Source organism: Drosophila gunungcola, assembly GCF_025200985.1.
Source record: "Drosophila gunungcola strain Sukarami chromosome 2R unlocalized genomic scaffold, Dgunungcola_SK_2 000011F, whole genome shotgun sequence".
Classification (NCBI taxonomy): Eukaryota; Metazoa; Arthropoda; class Insecta; order Diptera; family Drosophilidae; genus Drosophila; species Drosophila gunungcola.
The window spans coordinates 357400-380120 of NW_026453169.1; the positions used below are offsets into that span (position 1 = coordinate 357400).

Consider the following 22721-nt stretch of genomic DNA (forward strand, 5'->3'; position numbering starts at 1 on the left):
GAGCGGAATCAGAATTTGAATTAAAAATCAAGGATGGCCACACTGGCTGCGGCTAACAGCACGCTGTTAACGTGCGTCTAGCAGAGCCGTAAGATAACGCTGCTCGATTCCAACCACCTCGACATATATATAGTATTTGGCAAGAGTCCTGCGCGCTGACAGTCGAAATAACGTTGAGAGCGAAGCTGGCAAAAAGTAAAAGTGAAAATCAGGCCCTTGAAAATTGTTCATCAATTATGCATTGATTAACGCAAGCGAGCGAGAACAGTGAATGTGGATTGAATTGCGAGAGCGCGCGGTTAACGGAAAGTGAATTCGAAAAAGGGATTGGCGTATATACACATATATTTTTCTTTGCGTTCCGTAATCCATAATTGCGCGAAAGCAGAAGCACTCGAGCGCACCCACCACCCACACCACACACGGTATATACACACACAGTTGTGGGTGAGCCGCCCCCACATTGCCCTTGGCCCCACGGACCCAAGAAGCGTTCGATTTTTCACAACAGTCGCCAGTGAAATCGCCAGTGGAACCCCGACGGATTCGAGACAAAAGACCCATCTACACCCATCATCATGGACATGCTCAACCAAATACTCAGCATCAATAATGGGGGCGCCTACGGGGGCGGGAAGGCGGGTGGCGCCTTCGACCCGCTCACGTTCGCCATGAAGCCCCAAGTGGTCATCCGGGCCCTCTGCTGGGTAAGTTGCCACAAGCTCCGCTCGGGGATTCAGAATCGGGATAGGAATCGGAGTGGCTGGGATTTGTGGACACACACGACACTCACACGACTCGATTGTCACACTGTTTACACGACGACGCATACGCACAGTTGATGAAGTAATGCAGGAAACAAGTCCCTACAGACCGTTTATATACGGTCAACAAACCTTGAGCTCTAGCTCATCTGAATTATATAATATTTGACTCGATATTCTATATACAATTTTCTAGTTTCCAATTTATTTTAACTTTTTTGAAACATATATTTCTTACGAATCAAATAACACTTTAAACCTTAACTTTATTTTAAATATAGATTGGTCTAAAATCTAAATAAAGTATTGGGTAAATAATGTCCACATTTAAAAATGTTATAAACAAATTTTCTCAATTCAGTATTACTTTAAAACTTTATTAGGCTTACTTTTAATATTGAAAAAAAATTAAATCTTTAGTTTTTTATACACAAAATCACAAATCACTTGTTCAATTTAAGGTATTATTTTTTCGTCTGTAGTTCAATTTAAAGAGTCAATTGATGTTGTTTATATATTCTTAAACCAAAAATAATACTTTATAAAATAAAACGACATTTAAAAATGTTTTCAGCAATGTTTTCGTAATTCAAGTGAGATCAAAACTTTAGAGACAAGTCACTTATTTGTTAAAGCTTGGCAAAAATAAATAAAATTTGCAATTTATTTATTTTTTTAAGTTATAAAGGTGCGGTTTTTTATGTGATATTCTGTATACTTTACCCAAATTTTATGGAATTACCGATTTAATCTAGTTAATATTGTTTTTAAACTGACGCCGTAAATGTGACCTTTATGTGCCATTTTCCTTGTGGATGGTTTGTGCTCGTAAATTTTGCATAAACCGTATATGTGTGTTGCAATATAAGTAAACCATGAATGTCGCCACATAAACGCTGTGCCACTCAAATATCCGAGTAGTGCTTTGTCCGATTTGTTTACCCCAGTTGCGCAGGGGCGCATGGGATTTGCCCCGCAAAGGGGGGAGTAGTAGTAGTGCTCAACTGTGGAACGGCTATATAGACTCTCACGCCCATGAATGCTTTATTATTGAATGTCGGAAAGTGTCCTGGCAATTGGCCACCAGGCTTAGGTCTTTATTTTACCACCGTCTTGATGGTGACGCACATAGTCGTCGAAGTGGGAAAAATGCGATAGCCGAGGTTTGGCGCCTGTTTGCCTTTCATTTGTGTATACGTAATATTTTCCCACTCTGTTGACCAAGGACTCTGTCTTGCGATTGAAGAGTCGCTCCCGCTCTCCTGGCCAAACAAACTAAACTTGGCCTTCATTCCGCAAATTGGGTCACAGCATAAGTACGTGTCTGCCTCGATGTCTGTGTACTTGAACTTTTGGTTTGTTGCACTTGCTTAACTAAATCCATAGTGGAGTGGGAGATCTACACTCATAAACTATTACTTTGCTTATACGGACATCTATTTTTACATAACAGGAATAGTTAAAAATGTCCCACTCACTACTATAATTTGATTAAATAAGAAAATGTAATAAATGTATATATATTATATAATTTAAAAAAGTATCTTATTTTAGGATATACTTTAGAGGATCCTTTCAACATTTTGATTGGATCCAAAAATATATTTTAAAATTTATAAATAAATTTATAAATTTCATTTTTAGAGAAGCGTGATCCGATATCGTCCTTTAGTGAAGCAAATACATTTTACTGCATACTTTTAGGTACATTCTAAGGTGATTTTAAAACCACTACAGGGTCTCAAAAAGTAACCACTAAGTAGGAGTTTTTAATATCACATAGAAAACAGCTTTTTCTTTGGTAGTACGACATTAAAACTTAATGTATGTCCTAACTCATAAGGAATTTCCTCGATTTTGCAGCTCTTCTCGGTCGTGGTCTTCGGCTGCATATCCTCGGAGGGCTGGACGGAGAAGGACGGCAAGGAGTATTGCCTTTACAATGGTGACGGCATGGCCTGCAAGTACGGCAACATGGTTGGCGTCTTCGGGTTCCTGGCCTCCATGGGTTTCATGGCCGGCGAGTTCCTGTTCGAGCGGATGTCGTCGGTGAAGAGCAGAAAGCGTTACGTCATGGCCGACATGGGTTTTTCTGGTAATGGGAAGTGCATTCCTCAGCTTACGTCCCAGTTCTGATAGCAATATTTTATTGCAGCTGGCTGGACCTTCATGTACTTTGTGGCCTTCCTCTACTTGTGGTCCCAATGGAGCTCCTCACCCCCGCCGCCATTGGGAATCGGGGCTGGCAGCATGAAGACCGCCATTTGGTTCTGCCTCTTCTCGATTGTCAGCTGGGTGGGTAGCCAAAGACTTCTATCCTAGTGTCCTTCCATTAAGGAATTCCCTTCTTCAGGCCCTCTGCGCTCTGATGGCCTACAAGCGGTTCCTGATCGGCGCCGGCGATGAGTTCACCTCAGCCTTCGAAACGGACCCGGCCAACGTGGTGCACCAGCAGGCCTACGGCTATTCGATGGACAACGACAACGACCAGTACAGCGCCTCACCATTTAGCCAGCCCCAGCAGGGTAAGTCCATAGGTCTAATAAATTTGTAAAGAGGTGTCAAGAGTGTTATCGGTTAGTAACCATCTACCCTTATTTACCTAAAGAAGTAAGAGTCCGTAACTCGAAAGTCTCACCAAAATAATATATAGATTAGATTATCCTTTTATTAACACTTTCTTAGAGCCGATTTCTCAATGTCATTTTAGGTTTTGACATTGAGCCAAATATTCGTTTCGGAAAAGATTAAAGGGTCAAAACTTAATAATTAAGTATAATAATAATACTTAACTTAAGTTAACTTCCCTTGCTAGAAATTCCCTATATACATAAAGAATTTCCATGCAGATAAAAAAATATCAGCACTTATTCATAAATGTATAATTTAAATATTGATATATCGGCTTAACTCAATTCAATAATATATTTGTATTTAAAGTTTGGAATATAACTAGAAATTCTCTACCTACAGTAAAGTATTTCCATGTAGACAAATACAACCAGCACTAATTCAAAAATGTATGATTTAAATATTGATATGTCCGTGTCTTACGAACAGTAACTATTAAAGGCATTCTCAAATCTTTTTTGATTAAGACTATACTCTCAATTGCTCTATACAACAAGCAAAACATTGCAATATGTCTCAGGAGTTCCTCTATTAAGTTGAATTTTTTTTTTACAAAATTGACTAGTTTATAAATTTACTCCCGCCAATCATCTATTCAATGTGGTATATTTTCGCAGGAGGCATGGATCAGCAGCAAGCCGCAGCAATGGAGTACGCGCAGCACACCTACTAAGGAATTTCCACACAATTGCTCCTCCGTTGTCCGCACACACTCACTTCGATTTTGTAGTGCAACTGGCAAAGGTTTTACACGACTAAACAGCAACTCACAAGTTGGCTTTACCATATACACCGATGTCGAACATATAACAAGAGTAACCGAAACAATAACAGTTGATGCAAGCAAGCAGCAGCAGCAGAAACCAACAGAAACCAATCCAGATCCATGCACTGGCTTAAGCTACCAAAAAGATATATCAGGCGATATGTCGGAGTAGTTCGAGTAACTCGTAAGCTAGCCCTTTAAGTTGAGTGTGCAGTTTTTGTAGTGGACATTTGTTGCAATATATTATACAGATATACACCTAGTTATATATCCCATATGTATACATGCTACCCGCGCTTTCAACGTTGTTAGTTATTTAGTGTTTACGTGTACGTACTATATGATTTTGATTTGTGCCAGACCCTGGTCCCCCGATCAGCCTGTTAACGATGGCATTAGCTTGCGACGGAGGGAAGCATGATGTTTTTTAGATAAATTTACACACGTGCAGTTCAAACACTTAGTTGAAAAAAAAAAACGAAGCAATTTGGCCACCGGAAGGACAGACGAACCACTGCTCAAACCACATATCCAATATCCATCTGGACACAAATAGACCCTCGAAGCTTGGTTAGATGAGCAGCAATAGCAACCACAGTAATAAACGCCAAACAATATGTAAATTCTAAACAGTAAGCGAATTGTTTTTCGGGAATAAGTTTTCGGGATGTTACTGGAGGAATATTTCTAATTATGGTTCGCAAACACGCTGAAAATGGTATAGGGCTTGTTCAAGGCTTGTTGTTGCCCCTCCCTACCAACGATTTGTATAGTAACTATAAATACCCAAAACAAATGGAATTATACTTATGTGTACAATACCCATAATGCATTGTAAAGTGGCGGTTTCACCCAAAAAAAAAAAAACAAAAAATAGAAAAACTGGGTGTAATGGCCCCTTTAATATACTCAAATATCAATGAATGTAAACATATTGATTACATAAATGTTCACTTAGTGCAGCAACTTGCGATAACCTAAAAATGTATTTGTTAAATTAAAAACTATATACATACATATATATTATATATATTTACGGATTGTACGTGTAATACGAAACGGCCTGTTAAATGCAACAAGGAGATAGGGATCTCAGCAAATATACAAGTATAAATTAATCATGTAGAATTTGTGTGCGTTAAAATGGTAGGCAAAGAAACAAAAAACCAAATTTACTCATTTCAAAAATTAAGATCGAAAAGAATAGCGAACCCAGCCCAAAATCGGCTTGAACATTTGCGAACACTATTGTAACAGAGAAACTCCTCAAACAAGATTCTCAACTGGAAATCCCTCAAATAAATATAAATAAATATTTTTAAAAACCAACCTGAAAATCTGAGGAGTGTTTGTTGCCTGGTATACACGTATATTTTTAAATATGGGGAAGGTTTAATATGAGACTGGAATGTTTATGGAGTTATTTTAGTTTCCCCTAACACTTCAGTAGTTTATTCCATTATTCTCTATCCAGTTTAATTATTTGGGTTTGAAATTTTCCTTTGTAAGCTCTGGCTTTGTTTCAGCTTCCACTCTTCAAAAGTTAGATCACTAAAATGATTTATACCCATCTGAAAAGACTCAACACCCGATTCGTATTGTAAGTTGTGTTTCTGAATCTTTTGCCAATTATCGCAGAAAATGATGCGACGTTTCTCGGTTTCAGCTTGATCTTTATATTTTGCTTCAAAGTCAATCTGTAATTCAATTCATTAAACATATATAAAACTTCTAATAGTTTCTATCGTATCTTACCAAAAACTTCTTCCAGGCAGCCTGACATTTAACGGTGTCTTGATCATCTTTGGTAGTGTTTTCAAGCTTAGAAAACTCTGAGGCAACAATAGGTCGTTGTTTCTCTTTCCACTCTTCGAAGGTTAGATCACTAAACTGATTTATACTCTTTTTGAAAGACTCTACTCCCGATTCGTATTGTAAGTTGTGATCTTGAATCTTTCGCCAATTATCGCAGAAAATTCTATGACGTTTCTCAGTTTCACCATCATCTTGATATTTTGCTCCAAAGTCAATCTATAATGCCAATAGTTAAATTTGAAAATTTATTGTTCTCCTTACCATATCTTACCAAGAACTTGTTCCAGGCAGCCAGGCATTTTGTTTTATCTATCTCATCCTTAGATGCTTCTTTAGTGGCTTCAACCTTGGGACGAGGTTGTTGTTTTTGCTTCCACTCCTCAAAGGTAAGATCACTAAACTGATTTATACCCTTCTTGAAGGACTCGACTCCCGATTCATATAGTAAGTTGTGATTCTGAATCTTTTGCCAATTCTCGCAGAAGATATTGCGACGTTTCTTCGCTACGGGTTCGCTCTCGTAATGCACATCAAAATCGATCTATAAGCAAGAGTTTTTTAATAGCGATCAGTTCTTGGAAATGGGTAATCAGAGCTTACCAAGAACTTTTGCCAAGCAGAGTGGCATTGACTCTCCACTTCTGATCCGCCTGGTGGAGCTGTGGTTTCAATGGGGCTATTCGCCTCTGTTCCCGATTCAATTTTGGGTGTTATTGTGGGTAGGCCCCAAGCCACGCCCATCAAAATCAGGAACAGTGGGACGCCAGCGTTAAGAAGAGCTGAGCCCATCTCAAAAACTTTTCTCGTACTGAGCTGCAAACTGCGAGCACTGCTAATTATATAAAGTCAGTTGCATTGAGAGAAAAAGAGCGGAATACCTCTCGCGAGAACCATTGATACGTATACCTTGGTTTAACGTTCTCTTTTCTCTTGGGCATAAATCAGTTAAGAGAAGTGGATGCAATTACCTGGGTTTATTTATTGCAGGAGTTCACAAGTGATCTTCAGTCGTCGGTGTTTTTTGCATACTCTTTCTGAGGCTTCCTTTAAAAAGTCAGTCAACTTAATTCCCTTTGGTATTAGTTTTAGATTTAAGCCGACAGTTGATCTGGTGTTGACAAATGCTCTTACTATTTAATAGTTTTATAGTTATATGTCCATCATTGTCAGGTTTAATTTGGAAGGGTATCCTAAGCTTCGGTTTTTTTCTTTCTCCCATTCTCTCTTTTCTCTTTGTTCTTAATTTTTTATCATTTCATCCATTCAGTCCCATTTTCTTGAATTAATGGTAAATTGGCTTTAAGCTTAGCAAAATAATTATAAATTTTAAAAAATTTCGACTAGGTTTGATTCCGAATTACTGAAAGTGCAGTTTCTAATCTAAATGAATGAATAAAATAAAAGTAATATACCTATAAATTAGAAAAGTAAGAAACAAAACACAAATGATCATATCGGAATGCACTTAAGAATAGTAACTAACTATTTAAGAGAGTTCAAAAGCTGAAACGTGTAATACTCTCGTTTTGTAAAATTTCTATGCAATCCATTCCCATTACACCGTTTGTACACTGATAAGGCACTTTTTTTATTGAATAGTCGTGTGACTCATGGACAGCATGACGTCACCGCAACGCTACATACTACAGTAACAAAGTTATAAATTCGTGGTTTGTAATTGGCTATACTACCTATGTATCTAATTGAGTTTCATAGTTGGCTGCCTACAGAATCGGGTAGCTGCACTCGCTGGCGATGCCGCAGAATCCGCCGGCATTACGGGGGAGGCGCATAAAGCCACCCTCGCCCCAATTCTGGGAGTACGAGTTCTTGATGATCCAGTAGTCGCGGCCGTTCTCCGAGCCGTAGCCCACCACCGTGACCGAGTGGTTCACCTCGCCCTGGTTGCACTCCTCGTCCTCGTAGATCCCGCCACTGTACTGCTCGAAGGCAATGGTGTCCGCGTTCATGGAGCAGGCCAGTGGGCCCAGGGTGGCGATCACCTCCTTCATCTTCTCCTCGTCTCCCGGCGTGATCGTGGCATAGTCACGGATCTTCACCAGACTCTCCCTGGGCGGACGACCGGCCGTCTCGTTTTGGCGGCACTGCATCTCCGTCTGGGTGTACGGATACTTGTTGGCCAGCGTGACGCCGTGATCGCGGATATACTCGAAGCCATACTCCTGGAAGCCACCATCGCATCCCATGTTGCCGTAGTCATCGGCACAGTCCACCAGATCCTGTTGCGACAGCGAGACCAGCACTCCCGTGCGCCGGAAGAGGTGACCCTCCAGGGCTCCCGTGGTGGCGAACGACCAGCAGGCACCGCATCCCACGCCCTGGAATCCTGGCGGCGTCACTCCTCCCTTCTCGCGCCAGTCGAACTTCTCCGGAAGATTGGCACTCGCCGGACTCTTGGCAGTCAAAAAGTTGATGTGGCCATTAGTGTATCTCCTGCAAGGCAAAACGGTAAAGATGAGTGTGGGTTTTAATTAAGGTTAAATTAATCAACCTTCGTTAAATACAATTTATAAAATAAAGTATTTTTCATATGGCAATGCACCTCTATGGGTGTACAAGAAAACTAACTTTTATTCAGCCTTATATGTAAAAAATCGTTCCTATTCAAGATCGGTACATTTAAGTTTAACTTGAATAAAATACAAACAATACTTTATATCCATATAGAATGCGATATTTATATGTATAGATACAGACATAAAGGTTATTAGTCATGAACATCTCCATAGTAAAAATAAAATGTGCAACATTGAAATTTAAGCTTGGAAAAATTAGTAATTCATAGCAATATGTGTTGGTATTTATTTATTGTTAATGAGTAATAAATAATTTCCAGTGACAAATTATCAAACTAATAATGACTTTATTATCTAAACAAGTAGATAATAAAGATTTGGTAAACGGCGCTCGTTCATATATTGTGAGTAATAAATATATGGTTACATTATATTGAATGGCTTTTGTTTACCTGCGCCGAAATATTTTATTCGGATATGGCAAACCTATGAATGGGATTTCTTGGGAATTTTGCTGAACTAGTATGGCATTCACAAAGAAATACCGATCACCTAAGTCGTAATTTTACAAATCATTTGGCTAGCGCCTAGCAGAAGATTCAAAACCCGTTTAAAATTTATGAGACAGGTGATAATTTCATTCATGCTTGGGAAGCATGCCCTTATGCCTATGCTTGGTGGGGATTGCGTCAGAAGATCAGGTGCTACTTACTCGCCAAATTCGGAGACCTTTGAGCCCAGCAAGGTGGCGATTTCCTTCCTGGTCATGTCGGCCAGCGGATTGACACTAAGCCGGAATCCGGCTATGCCGCTGTCCGCATTCTTGTTGCTCAGCGTGATCAGCGACATTTTGGCCGCAAAGATACTCTCGCGATAGACGCGCTCCTCGTCCGAGTACACCTTTCCCGTCTGGCGGAGGAAGTCGTCGAAGTTTTGGACATCGCAGAGCTTGGGGAATGACTGCAGCTGCTGCAATGACGCAGCACCCAGAAGGGCCAGTCCCAGAGCCAACTGCAGCCACATCGATGAGCACACGATCCGCATCTGGAACGGGGGAAAACAGAAAGAGTGGAAAGTGTTAAGTAACCACTTGGCCAACACACAGTAACCCGTCCCTCGACCTCTTTTTCGCCACATCTGTCAACGTTAATCGCAGGCAAATTTGGTCGGTCCATTCACCTCGAACCGAACTAAAATGTCGTGGGTCTCGTGGAATATCTAATTCCTCTGCAACTCTTTAGGGAAATCCAGCTATTAATATTAATTTATTAGCTAATAAAACCGATTATGAAACACCCAATTTATACAGTTTGGAGAAGGGAAATATGTCTCAAATGTCTAAAAATACATTTTCAGGTCGTAATTTGATAACAAGGTTTATTAATATACTGTAAAAAAGAAAGGAAGCATTCTTCGGTAAGCCGAAGTTTATATGCTCTTGCAGCTATTGCAAAAATTAAATATTCTTGAAAACATTAAAATAATGATTTACTTGCGTATATTTTTAAAAACATTGAAGCAAATCATCATTGCAGCTCAGTTATTCGATAGTTCTTATGGCAGCTATATGAAATAGTTTTTAGATGTTAATAAATTCTGAGCTGTCAAATTATTAAAGTGTCAACAAAAGGTAACAAAAAATTTCAAAATAAAAAAGTTACATTTAAAAAAATATATGTTTTTAATATTTTTATTGTTCCCATGGAGCTTTATGTTATAGTCGTCCGATTTTGATAAAATTTAAACCGTTATTCTGAAATATTTAACCATTACTATGTGTCGAAGAACTAAAAAAAATGATAAAACAGCAAACTTAAATTTTTTCATTTATGTCTGTAACTAAATTTTTTAATTTTGTTGTAATTATGTAACAATTATTTAAAAATAAACGACATCACTTTACCTACAGAATACCAACATAAGAAATAACTAACAATTTTTGAAAAATTAATTTCAATCAATATATCCCAAACAAATCAGTAAATTTGATTTGTGTTAACCACCTTGTGTTTAAAGGCTAATGGTTTCTTAGATTAAAACAACTTAATGATCGGTTTAGCGAAAAAACAACATATTATTTTAATTTCCTATCCCGCAGACTATCTGACTATTCTGCCCGCAATCGCCATAATTGGTAATTAATCACACACTGGCTTTAACCATGTCTCAATTTCTCAACCTCATTCAATGCTAATTTGGCGTAGCTCGTGGACTTTTGAAATTATCAGAGCATCTGAAATTCACTTTTCCGGTCAGTTCGATCACTGATGACATATGCATAATTATTGGATGAATAAGTTCATTTGCATATGGTTAACATAATTACGTTGGTATAAGCTTTTGATTCGCTCGAAGTAAGAAATGTTTATCATATTGTGTATTGGCCTCTCCTTTTATTTCTTTCGCCAAGATTGGCCGGGCCGAGGGCCAAATAAATCAAATCTAGATTAGGCAACCGCCGACCAAAATTTCACTTTCGATGCCATAAATACTGATCACATGCTGGGCCTGGTGAAAGGCAATGGATTCCCCTTTTAAGTCCCAATTTCTTTTCAAATGTAAAATTTAATTGCAATTGCAGTTCTCTTGTCCGATTTTCGATTTTCGAAGAAACACACACGACACACAATATGTTGAAAGTCCGGCTTAATCACCTTTTATGAGTATCTGGGATTAATATCGTCCGCGTTCACAGATCTGAGCGAAGATGGCGCAGACTCGAAGACCGGCGAGGTTATAAGCGGAGCTCGAGACGCACACCTCGGTTTTATAGGGTCCACGGTTCGAACATGGCCCGTGGGACATCTAGCCCAAACCAGATGGGCACCAGTTTGAAACTATTCGAACACCGAAAACCGACTGGCTTTCTGGTTTACGGGTCCATAACTATCTTAATTGTATGCATGTTTAGAAATTGTTTATTGGTCAATATGAAGGTGGCATTAACGACATAAATTGACTCATTTGAAACCAAAAAAAATGGGTCAAACATGTGTATAAAATGCGAACAAGTGATTAATAAATCACTTTTGAGCCTATAACAAGCCAATAGCCACTTAAGTAGGAAAGCTTACAAAATATTTATATTTTTAAGGTAATTAAACATTATTATGTGCCATTTGTGCCTACAAAATAATTGTTTAAGACTTAAAAATAAGTCTTCGGGAACTAATTCCCGAAAGTATACATATTTGATTAAAAGCGATAAGTAGTAAGACACTGTCTAAATTATAATGTTTATATAACCAGAATTAAAAATATTTAAAAATCAAATTAAAAATGTTTGTATATATGTATATATCAACATTTCAGTACGTATTACTTTTCAGATAAGTCATTTGTTAGCAAGCTGATACAGAAAACCTAGTCAATTTTATTTGCATTTCAATTAACAGATTCGTGGTCGTTTATTAACCAAATATTTTAGTTTGGTTGCTAAAGAGTTCGTTGACTGCAAAAGGGCCTAGTTTTTGCGGGTTTCCAAGAAGCTCCCGGTGCACCTCTTTCTCTTCCGCGATTGGAATTGCCAAGCAACTCGTTTAACACTTGGCTTACAACAATTTAGCCAAGACTTCAAACGGACCTGCCAGCGGTGTTGCAATATTTATGGGCGCCATAAAAGTATGAATGTGATTAATCATGCTTGCGGAGAAGACGAAACCTAGACAAGTGACGACAAGTTGGAACTAGAGTCGCTTTTACGATGCCTATGTCTATGGGTATGGGTGTGGGTATGGGTATTTCTGAAGTGGGCCAGTGGGGTCTTCGAATTAACAGAGATACGAGAACCCACCGAATCGCAACGATACGAACCGGAGCGCATTTGACAAGTTTATTGGGCAAACAAAGCGCACCCCAACTTTTCCTTCTAACGGGGGCTTATCGAGAAGACCCGCCCGGAATATGGATACTACTTTATACTACGCTCGTAAGTGCTGTAGGCCAAGTGCGAATTCAAGGCCCCATAGAAATCTATTTGCACTTTTCTTGCGAAAGTATGTAAGTCGGTATGGCACTATATGGTAAACTTCTATTTGCTTTTGCAATCAGAAGGAGAGTTGCTGGTGCCTATAAAAGACCGTTCCATGGTTCTTTGGGCATCAGTTGTTTCGCCTTTCGGGTTTCGTCATGTCCAAGTTGCTGCTTTGCTGTCTTCTGCTGGCCGCCAGCACCGGATGGGCCTTTAATCATGGCCAGGATTTAACGGACTTCCATTCTTACATGGTGAGTTTGGCAGCAGAATAATAAATTAGAAGGCACCTTAATCACTGACATATGCTTAGTTTCCATCTGAAGTCAGAAACTGGTAACCAATATGCAACTTGTAATGAGATTATTTTAGATTTTATATTTTATATAATTAACCTTTAAGCTTTATACTAAAACAAGTCCTGACGTTATAATTATTAAAAACAATTTATTGTGTTCAGGATAACTTCAACAAGACGTATGCGTCAACTTCGGCTAGCAACTTTGCCAACTACTACTTCATCTACAACCGCAACCAGGTGGCTCAGCACAATGCCCAAGCGGATCGGAATCGCAGCAGTTTTCGCGAGGCGGTGAATCAGTTCTCGGACATTCGGCTGATCCAATTCGCGGCCCTGCTTCCCAAGGCCGTTTCCACGGTGGCTGCGGCGGCCAGTGATCCACCCACCACCCAGATGGCAGCCACCGCCTACGACATCATCAAGGACTTTGGACTGACCGTAGCGGTGGAGGATCAGGGCGTTAATTGCAGCAGTAGTTGGGCTTATGCCACCGCCAAGGCCGTGGAGATTCTGAATGCCGTGCAAACGGTCAATCCGACGCCCGCCTCGCTGTCCGCTCAACAACTAATAGACTGTGCGGGAATGGGCACCGGATGCAGCACTCAGTCTCCCCTGGCCGCCCTCAACTACCTCACCCAGATGGCCGAGTCCTATCTGTATCCGGAGGTGGATTACGTCAACGACAATAGCCTGAAAACTCCGGGCATGTGCCAGCCACCCTCCTCGGTGGCCGTGGGCGTTAAGTTGGCCAGCTATGTGTCGGTGGCCGATAACGATGATGACGCCATCATGCGCTACGTGTCGAACGGATTCCCCGTGATAGTGGAGTACAATCCGGCCACCTTTGGCTTCATGCAGTACTCCAGTGGAGTGTATGTGCAGGAGACGAGGGCCCTCACCAATGCGAAGAGCTCGCAGTTCCTGGTAATCGTGGGCTACGACCACGACGTGGACTCCAATCTGGACTACTGGCGGTGCCTGAACTCGTTTGGAGAAACGTGGGGCGAGGATGGCTACATCAGGATCGTGCGCAGGTCCAACCAGCCCATTGCCAAGAATGCAGTTTTCCCCAGTGCCCTTGCCTAAAAATAACTACTTTCCAACCATATTTCAAATAAATGACTTTGACTTTAAAAAATACATGATTTTTAGGGGTTATAAACAGGAGAGGGCTTACCAAAAATTAAGTGATCATCCAGAGTCATTAACTGCTAGTTAATGTTATCCTCATGAATATGATCTGAAACTAATCTTTACAATTCATATTTCCAAGACAAACTTTGAGCGAACTTTCCAAAATACTCGTATAGGTTGATCAACTTCAAATCATACTTTTTAAAATGCTGAAAAAAATAGTATCGTTCTATTAAGTCTCGTTTGGTTTTTGTTGTGAAAGCTTATAGCTTTTTGTCTCCATTTATTGAATTTACCATTTTATTTAGTTTATTTATTGATTTTTCATCTACAAGCGGAGCTTTACAGACTTAAATGCTAAAAATTAACAAGTTCACATTATTTTCTTTCTTGTTTTTCGCATCTTTGTTCTGCCCATGAATTTTATTCTATTATTTCTGCTGTGTTTTTTTTTCTGTTATAGTTTTCTTGCATAATAAATAAGTTTCCCATTTTGTTGCTATTCGTGTTGCTGTGATATAAAAACGAAAAGAAATAATATTGATATATATTTAGGTATTATATTTATGGTTATAGAATATTCGACTCAGCCAGCGCAGACAAAAGCTTGTTTGTTTGGTGTGTGTTCTTCTTTCTGTAGATTTCTTATTTGTTGTTTACTTATTCGATAATTTCTTTTTTAAGTTTCAGTAACTTGTTTGAAAACATGTTATTATTCATACTTTTTTCATTATTATATTTCAATTGCATTTAATAATTTGAAATATATGTATGTACGTTGTGTTTGCATTTTGTTTTAGTTCAGTTTTTAATTTAGAATGTCTTCCCGTCACTTACGAAGCAAAGCTCAATGATATGATTCACGCAGAAAGGTGTGTTTTAATATTTTCTTTATTATTTAAATACTTGTTGTTCAGTTTATAAAGTTTGCGTGATCTTGTGTTTGTTTGTTTTTGTTTGGATGTGCTTGAGTTGCAATATTTTTGCGATACTTTCTTAAAACAAACTTTCCAATGAAAACAATAAAGTTGAAATAATTATCCATCAGAAGAGGTTTAGTTATGGAATCTTAAGTACTCTGACTATTTAATGGATTATTGATTTCAAATTTTTCATTTTCTCTTTATTATTTATTTTTTTTTATTTTGTTTTTCTATTACGATACAACGGCTAGTGTTTGTTATTCATTTTATAAATTAAAATTAGTTAGGTTTATCTACATATGCTCACGCTTTCTTTCTGTTTTTATCTTATTATCTTTCCATATAATTCTTAATAATATATAACTAAACAAATATAATGTTTTATAATTTATGCAAATTTTCATGTATGTATATATATCTTTTTTTTTTCTACACAAAATGATGTGTTTGTAACTGGTTTTTATATGTTGGCTAGTGTTTCTGTTAATTAATATCTTGCCATGCTTTGTGTTGACTGTACCTTGGTTTGTGTTTGTATTGGGGACACAAATCAAATTATTTATGCACTTTCCGTCTAAAGTATTAGGAAGATTTATTTATACCAGCCATGCTAGCAATTCCAATTCCTCCAGACTTCTTAAGAACTCCTTGGAACTGGCATCGTGATCATGGCTGTGTAGTATGCATTGGTTTAGTTCGCATGAAGCTTATAATGGACAAAATTTATTTTCCTCTTTTTGTATTCAATATTCAATGGATTCTCTTTTGTTTTGCAGATAGTTTTTATTCATTTATTTACTTCGTATAAATTTGTATACGATTTTCTTAATTTGATCTCTATGGAAATTTTCTGGTTACTAATGAAAGTCCTAATTGTTGCAAGTTCTTTGCCGTAAAGATAGATGTTCATCTTCAGTGTTTGCACTAATAGGCTCATGAAGGGTTTGCCTTTGAGGTTTTCCTTCCCCAATTATTGGTTTAAATTACATAAAAACTGATAAAGTACTGCGTTTTGGGGCTATTGGCCTCAGCAAAAGTGTCGAATCCTAATTATTACAAATTCTTTGCCGTAAAGATAGATATTTTCTATCTTTAGAATTTGCACTAACAGATTATGTTTAGGCTTGTCTTTTTGGTTTGCCGCACCCCATTTATAAACTGAATATATAATGTGTTGGGTCAATAAAATTATTGGCAAAACAACAGATAGAGAAAATAGATAGAGATTCTTCTGATCTCAGACAAAGATGGTAAAACTGCAACAAAATAAAAATGTTTCTGCATCATCGAATTAATATTATTTTGAATTATGAGTTATTTTATAGGTCAGCGTACTGCATAGTTTATTTATTTAGTTTCAGGGGTTAAAGGTTGAAATTTATTAGGCGGAGACATTTACTGGCAGTTTTTCTGTATTTTAAAATAACTTTCAAACAAAGGCTTAAAAAATGTGTATTGATAACTGCCCCAAAAGTATGTTTACCTTCATATTTAAGTCCTCTTGTCCTCTATGTAATGTATGGAAACCCATAAGGTAAAATAATTTCCGTATTATTCTTATTGTTATTACGCTTACAAACACATTAAATTAAACATTAAAGTAAATTATGCAACTAAAAGAGCATCAACTGCAGATCTGAACCGAAAAACCACTTAAACCAAAGTCGAAAACGATAAGTACAAGTGAACTCAGTGAAATGCTAAATTGAGCTCAATTTACGAGCTCTGGAATCGTATTGTGTGCCTCGAGTTCAGCAGGAGCGCCAATCCGGCGGCGAAGACGAGGGGCAGCATCATCCACTTGGCAACAGGCGAGTTGGCTCCGTTGCACAGATCCTTGGTGCAGGCGCAATAGATGGCGGCCACGTCGTGGGTTCCCGAGCGCCTAATGCACTTGGTGTCGGTGTGTTCGTCAGGAATATATCCGCAGCCACGTACGATCCGGGTTTTCCCGTAAACTGTGAACGAGGAAGTTATGGTAAATATGTGGCCTTCTGACTCTGCCTGGCCTTAACTCACTCTTTTGAACGGTTTTGCGGCACAGGGTGGGCTTGTACTTGTCCTTGAGGTGCTCCAGTGGCTCCTGTTTGCTGCAGTTCACCTCGCCAATGGAGTACGGCTCGAAGGGATCGCCGCAGCGGGGATCGAACTCGCTATTGCAGTCGTAGCACATCAGGGCAGTGGTCACTACAATTTAAAAAAAAAATAATGATCAGTATTTTAATACAGCATCGTTTTTAATATGTGATTATTAATGATTAACCTTTTATTATTTTATTAGCTAAGATAATTAATAATTATTAAAAATGTAAATGCTATGAAACCCTTAATGTTTGTTTGCTTACCAATCTATCTAGATATTTATTAATCGTTTAAAGTTGCAATTTAAATTTTTTATCTTTTAAATTACTAATTGGATAAAAACACACGTCTAGCGATTTAAATATTTGAAATTGCGCTTTGTCTTAAAGCTGAATTTTGGTATTCAGCTTAAATTGGATAAGATCGGATTATATTTAGCTATAAAGGTGTTTGCTTTTGCAGACTTTACCAATTTATAATAAATGGTTTTATGTTAATAGCTATTTTAACAGTTGTTTGAGCTTTATTTATTCTAAGATTTTCTATGAAGACTCAAGATATACGTATTTGCATAACTATTTCGGACGATTGAGTATTTTTAAAATTGTACTTATAATCTCTTTAAAAATATGTTTTTTTTTAAACGATATGACCTAAGCCTTAGTGGTGATATACATATATATTTTTTTTAAGTCTATGGTCATTTTTCAATAATTAATGACCACTAAAACAATAATTTATGTTTTTTGTTAAGCTTAATTTGAAATGCCTATTAAATGGCAGTTTAAGGGGCTATTCTGGTCTTTAAGCCAGAATTGTATGCATTTTTTCAAGAAAGATAAAAAATAAATGAAAAACATGTTTAATGTACATTTTTTACATGTTTTTTATTTACATTTTAAAAATACAAAAAAAAAACACATTTAAAGATTAAAGATTCAAAGGATTGGCTGTGCTTCCAAAAACAACTCGAATTTTAAAAAATAATTTAAGGATAATATTTCAAAAAATCCTTACTTTCATAATATGCACACAAAAAAAAAACGATTTCTTAAATTTCTAGACCAGAACACCCCCTTAAAACACAAAGCTGTAAACTAAATTGGAATTCAATAAATATATCAAGTTTATAAACATAAATAACTAAAAAGACCTAAAGATTTTATAATGCAGAAATCCAACCGGAAAAAATTTTATTTCAAATAATGTTGAATGGTCTGGCTTGTTTTAAAAATCTTGTTTCAAATTAAAAAACCCCTTTGAAGTAGAACATTTCAAAGGAAAACGATTTGGTTGTTAATTAAAAAATAAGTTTTGATATAATTTTATAAGCTTATCGAAAAGCAATGTAAGTAATTCAGAAATTATATGATAGATCATAAAAATTTAATTAAACAAAAAACGATAAGACCAATGTAAGTTAAGGCTTTAATGATGTACAACTTAAGGGTTTTGAAGCTTTAAGCGTATTTTTGTGCAGCATTACGACCACTTTCTCCGATCCGTGGAATTATGAAATAGTACATATGTATGTATGTATGTACATAGCCAAATGTCAGGGTTCGGTACTGCGTCAGTGTGCGAGCGGGTGTGTGTATGTGTGGCTTGTGTGTTTTTTTTTGCATTGCATAAACTTTGGGGCTTACCTTGTATGCAGCAGAGCACGCCTAACAACAACAACATCTTCTCCATGAATGGCGACATTTTATTATGTATTTGTGTTTATTGAAATTAATTATTTATGCTCTTTTCTTTTAGTGGGTCCACGCTTTTTCGCTCGGCGGCTGGAGCAACAATTTGTTTTGATTTCGCTTTCGTTGAACAATTTGCGAACTGATTCGATGCTACATTAGCATGTTAGGCTGAAAGCGACCAAGTAAAAAAACCGGAAAATGTGTAAAGTAATTTAAAAACATATATGTATGTATATAGATTGCTTAATAGCTCGTGGAAGATTAGCGAAATATATGTTGTATATAATACGACTGCAATGAAAAGTGAAAATCGCCGTTACAAAAATAAATCCAAAGGAAAGAAGAAGAAGAAGAAGAAGAAAGAGGAAAGAGGCAAAAACACAAAGTGGGACGCAGAAACTGCAGTTTGGAAAGCGGGGGAAAGGGACGGCAAGGCGACGGCGCAATGCAACTAGAGAGCACTCTCTTTTACCCCCACTCTCTCTTGCCCACACAATCTCTTTTTGTTTCTCCCCGATGACGCGCGCCCTCTAGCGACCCAATTAGTGAGCTGGTGGATCCCAAGTGGAACCCATTCTCGACTGTTTTTTCCATTTTTTACCCAATTTTTTTTGTATTTCTTGTCTTGGGACTGACTGTCCATTTAATTGGATTGCAATGATTGCTCAAACGCAGACCCAGCACTCCTCCCCCTTTCTGCCCAACAGCCAATTGATTTTCCCAGCCACCACTACCAGTTTTGTGGATGGTGGGTAATTGCTAACGGTTCTCGGTAGCTAGGTAACAAATTTCCACTATGTACCTCCCCTGCAAAACCCTTCGATTTCCCTGTCTCTTGGGGCTTTTAATAGTTTTGCCATCGTTTGCGGTTTGTGACCAAGTGGCTTGATAGGCCTTCCAGTTGATGGCTCAATCTATTTTCCTTTTTTATAGTACATTTGCTAAGACTTACGGAGTTTTTTTTTAAATCTGATTAAATAGTTTTAAATGGATCATGTACTATGTAATGTCTGGTCTAACAGACTCTCTCTTTAAAAATTACCAACAACATGTAAATCCTTAATAAACAGAGGGTCTTTTCAAACGAACTAAAGCTGAAGTTTACCTTTTGTTTTCTTTTTTTATAATAGTAGTTAAGTTTAATGTGAAGTATTTTAAATTGTTCAATGTTTTTTTTTTAATTTAAAATATTCGTTTTAAGAAACTTTAAAACAATTATAAAATTAAATTGGTTCTTGACAATCAAATTTTGTACTTGCTTGAAGAATTAAAAAAAAAACATATATTTTTAAATTTAGTATCAACTACTAAATCTTATAATAAAATCTTAAAGCTCTTCCACATTTAAATTCGCATTCCTTATTCCTTGAAATACATTTAAATATTAAATAAGACATTATGACCCCTCATGACTCATTTGTTGACCCCTACAGTGACTTCACTTAGCATTTAAATAACCAATTTCCGGACCACTCAAGTAATTACATTTCCTAGACTCCCTGCTGTTGGCTTGGCCATTTCGCTCGAAATCTAACCACAAACAGGCAAGCCCCACTTATGTGCCAACCCCTTATGGCACGTAATCGGAAAAAGTGCAATGCACTGAAGCCATAGCCATAGCTTGATTCTAGATCACTGCAGTTGGGCCCACACCAAATTGTCCAGACCCAATGGGGTGGGGGAGAAAGCAAAGTGGGCAGACAGAGCAGATCAAAGTAAGAAATATTACGCATACGCCCCGTTCTAGCCAACAAATTCGGGTTTCTGGCACACAAACACAGGTCCTTTTCATATATGCAAGACGAATGAAAAGCCAATCAATATGGTAGTCAAGGGGCCGTTGTCATGTCGGCCACTCAATCACAACAAAATTGGATTGTTGTTGGCCAACTGACAGGCGAAACAGGAAGAGTTTCAATCGAAAGGCTAGATGGGCATATATAGCAGATATGTATATGAGGGGGTGCCTTGATTGAGTGGAACCATTTCATGTTAGTTTCCCATCAACATTTGATGTTCAGTTGAATTTAGCAGGACATTGCCCATCCCCCCCCCCCCCCACCGTTTTCTACTCGGGAAATTCAATAACTGACCCAGTTCAGGTCCTGTTTTAGCCCACTCTTCTGCAAACCCCCTCTTCATTTCATTTTTGCCATCAACTGTCTCCGTCTTCTGGCATTTCCTGCGGGAAATAGTTTCAGTGTCCTTCCTGCCAATCGTGGGCTTTTCTTCGAGCTCGTTCCTTCTGTTGTTATGTAATAGCCAGACAATTGGCAGAAGCACGAATCTGGCATATCGATTTAGCCATTAAAAAAACTAGAACGAACAAAAAATTGAGGAGAACAAATGGCATGAGAAGAAAGTCACTCAGGTGGCACAGGTAAAATTATCAGGGATGGCTTTTTGCACTTTTGTTGTGTAATGCCGTTGAAGACCTCGAGGATTAAAGGATTCGTTGCCGTGGTCGTGGTCGTGGGAGGGTGCTTATAAACTTGGCTATCAGTTAATTAGCCACTTTAAGGTTAGGTATTGTACTGTTTTCGATAGCTATTCTTATTCAAGTTTCTTTTAATACTATTTTCACTTATTTATAGTCCGTTTTCCTTCCCAAACACTAACTGTTCCCACTTGTTTTGTAATCACTTATGCACTTTGGTTCTCCTTTATTTTGAAGTCACTTTTCACTTTTACTTTGGCAGTTATATAACGCCAGACCCCCACGAGTACTTTCGATAGTTTTTCAAAAAGTTTTCGTTTTCCTTTCGGAAACAATTCTCTTTTATTTATTTACGTAAGAGTGGAGATATTTGGAATTTCCCTGGCTCTCGAAGTATTTCAAGCTGATGACACCAGAGTGGAAATGAAAGGGCCCCGAAATGAAAAGCGAAAAGAAAAGCGGATGCAAGGGAAACGGGAAAAGGGCTAAGCGGGGGTTGGCAAAAGTTGGGCAAAGGGGGTGGCTCGTGGGTGAAACGGTGCCTGGTTGTGGGCGAAGGGTTCTCGGGGGTGGGCTGATTTAAGTGCGATTTCAGTGCAAATTCTCTCGCAAGGACGAAGCACAAAGTCAAAGCGACCGAGAGAAACAGAGAAAGCGGGACTGCGAGAGAGGGAGAGAGCGCCAGTCACCCTGAGAAAGAGAAAGAGAAAGAGAAAGAGAGGGGGGGGGGTTGGGGGGGGGGGTGGTCTTCAATAGAAAGAGAGGGGGCGCGAGCGCCCTTTTGAGAAACCAAGCGAAAAAAGTTAAATCGATAGCGAACCGCGCCACTGAAGCGGGATTATCTAACACGGCTTAATGGCCCGATGAGCTCAGAATCGCGTAATTTCGCCAATTTACGGTCGCACTCGAACTCTTGGCTACCTTTTGAGTGCGCACACAATCGAATTCGGACTCAAAATGGTCGATATTGGACTTGGACTTTTGTGGACTTTTCTGCGGTCACGCGACGCGATGCAACCCCAAACACGGTGAAATTCTTTCTGAGCGCTCCGTCAAATCCGCAGCTGTCCGCAGGCCGCTTCTTCGGCGGCCGGCGAGATTCCCGAGAGAAATCTCAATAGAGAAAGAGTTCGCCCAGAGAGAGTCTGCGCAGTGAAGACCAAGACACCTCGTACATTTTTTTAATTTTCTAAACTAAATCAGAGTTATATGTAAAAACATTTCAATTACTATTTCGGCGTTCTTTTTTCGTGAAAAATATGCATATAATTCGGGTTTACACCATTTCAAAATCGATGGCTTTAATGTAGTTTCAAAATTGTTATCAAACGACTCAAAATTCAACATAATATCATCAAGATTTTCTAATATACCACATGTTTTGGGGGACGGGCAAGGATTTTACCAAGTGATGTCTAAAGTGATCTTATAAAATCGTTTTCTAGTGTGAAGTCTTTTAATGATAGGCATTATTATCACTATTCCATCTGTATAAAATAATTGTTTTGTTCCAAAAAAACCAAGTGTTTTATTTTGAAGAGTACCCATTTTGATTTTATAGTTTTAACATTAAATGCAAAAATTCATATTGTAAGGCACGGATTATTAGACCTATAAAAGCACGGACTAAAAAACGGTTTTAAAATATATTTGTATATTTTATTTAC

At 38.1% G+C, this 22721-nt stretch overlaps 5 protein-coding genes across 7 annotated transcripts; 2 read left to right on the forward strand and 3 right to left on the reverse strand.

Annotated features, from left to right (window-relative positions):
* The first annotated feature begins 139 nt into the window (after window positions 1-139).
* On the forward strand, window positions 140-4894 carry LOC128255465 (synaptogyrin). Its single transcript, XM_052985078.1, has 5 exons — window positions 140-707; window positions 2628-2859; window positions 2920-3059; window positions 3118-3289; window positions 4013-4894. Exons 1-5 carry the CDS (start codon window positions 579-581, stop codon window positions 4066-4068), a joined length of 729 nt encoding a protein of 242 aa, XP_052841038.1. The 5' UTR covers window positions 140-578; the 3' UTR covers window positions 4069-4894.
* A 141-nt stretch (window positions 4895-5035) lies between these two features.
* LOC128255463 (cystein proteinase inhibitor protein salarin) lies at window positions 5036-6787 on the reverse strand. 2 transcript variants are annotated; one of them, XR_008267666.1, is made up of 5 exons: window positions 6577-6787; window positions 6248-6517; window positions 5917-6192; window positions 5199-5858; window positions 5036-5138 (listed from the first exon to the last, which is right to left on the reverse strand). XR_008267666.1 is itself a non-coding variant. In XM_052985075.1 (4 exons), exons 1-4 carry the CDS (start codon window positions 6763-6765, stop codon window positions 5637-5639), a joined length of 957 nt encoding a protein of 318 aa, XP_052841035.1. In that variant the 5' UTR covers window positions 6766-6787; the 3' UTR covers window positions 5036-5636. The 2 variants fall into 2 exon arrangements, 1 of the variants encoding a protein (XP_052841035.1); XM_052985075.1 differs by having other exon boundaries at window positions 5036-5858.
* A 752-nt stretch (window positions 6788-7539) lies between these two features.
* LOC128255350 (procathepsin L) lies at window positions 7540-11311 on the reverse strand. Its single transcript, XM_052984899.1, has 3 exons — window positions 11168-11311; window positions 9226-9557; window positions 7540-8430 (listed from the first exon to the last, which is right to left on the reverse strand). The coding sequence occupies exons 2-3, from the start codon at window positions 9555-9557 to the stop codon at window positions 7701-7703; spliced, it is 1062 nt and encodes a 353-aa protein (XP_052840859.1). The 5' UTR covers window positions 11168-11311; the 3' UTR covers window positions 7540-7700.
* Window positions 11312-12621: 1310 nt separating this feature from the next.
* Window positions 12622-13924, forward strand: LOC128255349 (uncharacterized). The gene is made up of 2 exons (XM_052984898.1): window positions 12622-12737; window positions 12944-13924. Exons 1-2 carry the CDS (start codon window positions 12642-12644, stop codon window positions 13868-13870), a joined length of 1023 nt encoding a protein of 340 aa, XP_052840858.1. The 5' UTR covers window positions 12622-12641; the 3' UTR covers window positions 13871-13924.
* A 1324-nt stretch (window positions 13925-15248) lies between these two features.
* On the reverse strand, window positions 15249-22104 carry LOC128255440 (uncharacterized). 2 transcript variants are annotated; one of them, XM_052985040.1, is made up of 4 exons: window positions 21976-22104; window positions 18570-18785; window positions 16861-17028; window positions 15249-16799 (listed from the first exon to the last, which is right to left on the reverse strand). In XM_052985040.1, exons 2-4 carry the CDS (start codon window positions 18625-18627, stop codon window positions 16558-16560), a joined length of 468 nt encoding a protein of 155 aa, XP_052841000.1. In that variant the 5' UTR covers window positions 18628-18785; window positions 21976-22104; the 3' UTR covers window positions 15249-16557. The 2 variants fall into 2 exon arrangements, with proteins under 2 accessions (XP_052841000.1, XP_052841001.1); XM_052985041.1 differs by lacking the exon at window positions 21976-22104 and adding an exon at window positions 21409-21509.
* Window positions 22105-22721: the final 617 nt, after the last annotated feature.

What these genes read in the sequence shown, in the direction of transcription:
- LOC128255463 (XM_052985075.1), bottom strand. Translation starts at nt 6,765, where the DNA reads ATGGGCTCAGCTCTTCTTAACGCTGGCGTCCCACTGTTCCTGATTTTG. An exon ending in CTGCTTGGCAAAAGTTCTTG is followed by an intron (nt 6,518 to 6,576) that starts GTAAGCTCTGAT and finishes TCTTGCTTATAG; the next exon opens with ATCGATTTTGATGTGCATTA. An exon ending in CTGCCTGGAAGAAGTTTTTG is followed by an intron (nt 5,859 to 5,916) that starts GTAAGATACGAT and finishes ATTGAATTACAG; the next exon opens with ATTGACTTTGAAGCAAAATA.
- LOC128255350 (XM_052984899.1), bottom strand. Translation starts at nt 9,557, where the DNA reads ATGCGGATCGTGTGCTCATCGATGTGGCTGCAGTTGGCTCTGGGACTG. An exon ending in AAGGTCTCCGAATTTGGCGA is followed by an intron (nt 8,431 to 9,225) that starts GTAAGTAGCACC and finishes TTTGCCTTGCAG; the next exon opens with GAGATACACTAATGGCCACA.
- LOC128255440 (XM_052985040.1), bottom strand. Translation starts at nt 18,627, where the DNA reads ATGTCGCCATTCATGGAGAAGATGTTGTTGTTGTTAGGCGTGCTCTGC. An exon ending in CGTGCTCTGCTGCATACAAG is followed by an intron (nt 17,029 to 18,569) that starts GTAAGCCCCAAA and finishes TTTAAATTGTAG; the next exon opens with TGACCACTGCCCTGATGTGC. An exon ending in CCGCAAAACCGTTCAAAAGA is followed by an intron (nt 16,800 to 16,860) that starts GTGAGTTAAGGC and finishes CCTCGTTCACAG; the next exon opens with TTTACGGGAAAACCCGGATC.
- LOC128255465 (XM_052985078.1), top strand. Translation starts at nt 579, where the DNA reads ATGGACATGCTCAACCAAATACTCAGCATCAATAATGGGGGCGCCTAC. An exon ending in TCATCCGGGCCCTCTGCTGG is followed by an intron (nt 708 to 2,627) that starts GTAAGTTGCCAC and finishes TCGATTTTGCAG; the next exon opens with CTCTTCTCGGTCGTGGTCTT. An exon ending in GGCCGACATGGGTTTTTCTG is followed by an intron (nt 2,860 to 2,919) that starts GTAATGGGAAGT and finishes ATTTTATTGCAG; the next exon opens with CTGGCTGGACCTTCATGTAC.
- LOC128255349 (XM_052984898.1), top strand. Translation starts at nt 12,642, where the DNA reads ATGTCCAAGTTGCTGCTTTGCTGTCTTCTGCTGGCCGCCAGCACCGGA. An exon ending in CGGACTTCCATTCTTACATG is followed by an intron (nt 12,738 to 12,943) that starts GTGAGTTTGGCA and finishes TATTGTGTTCAG; the next exon opens with GATAACTTCAACAAGACGTA.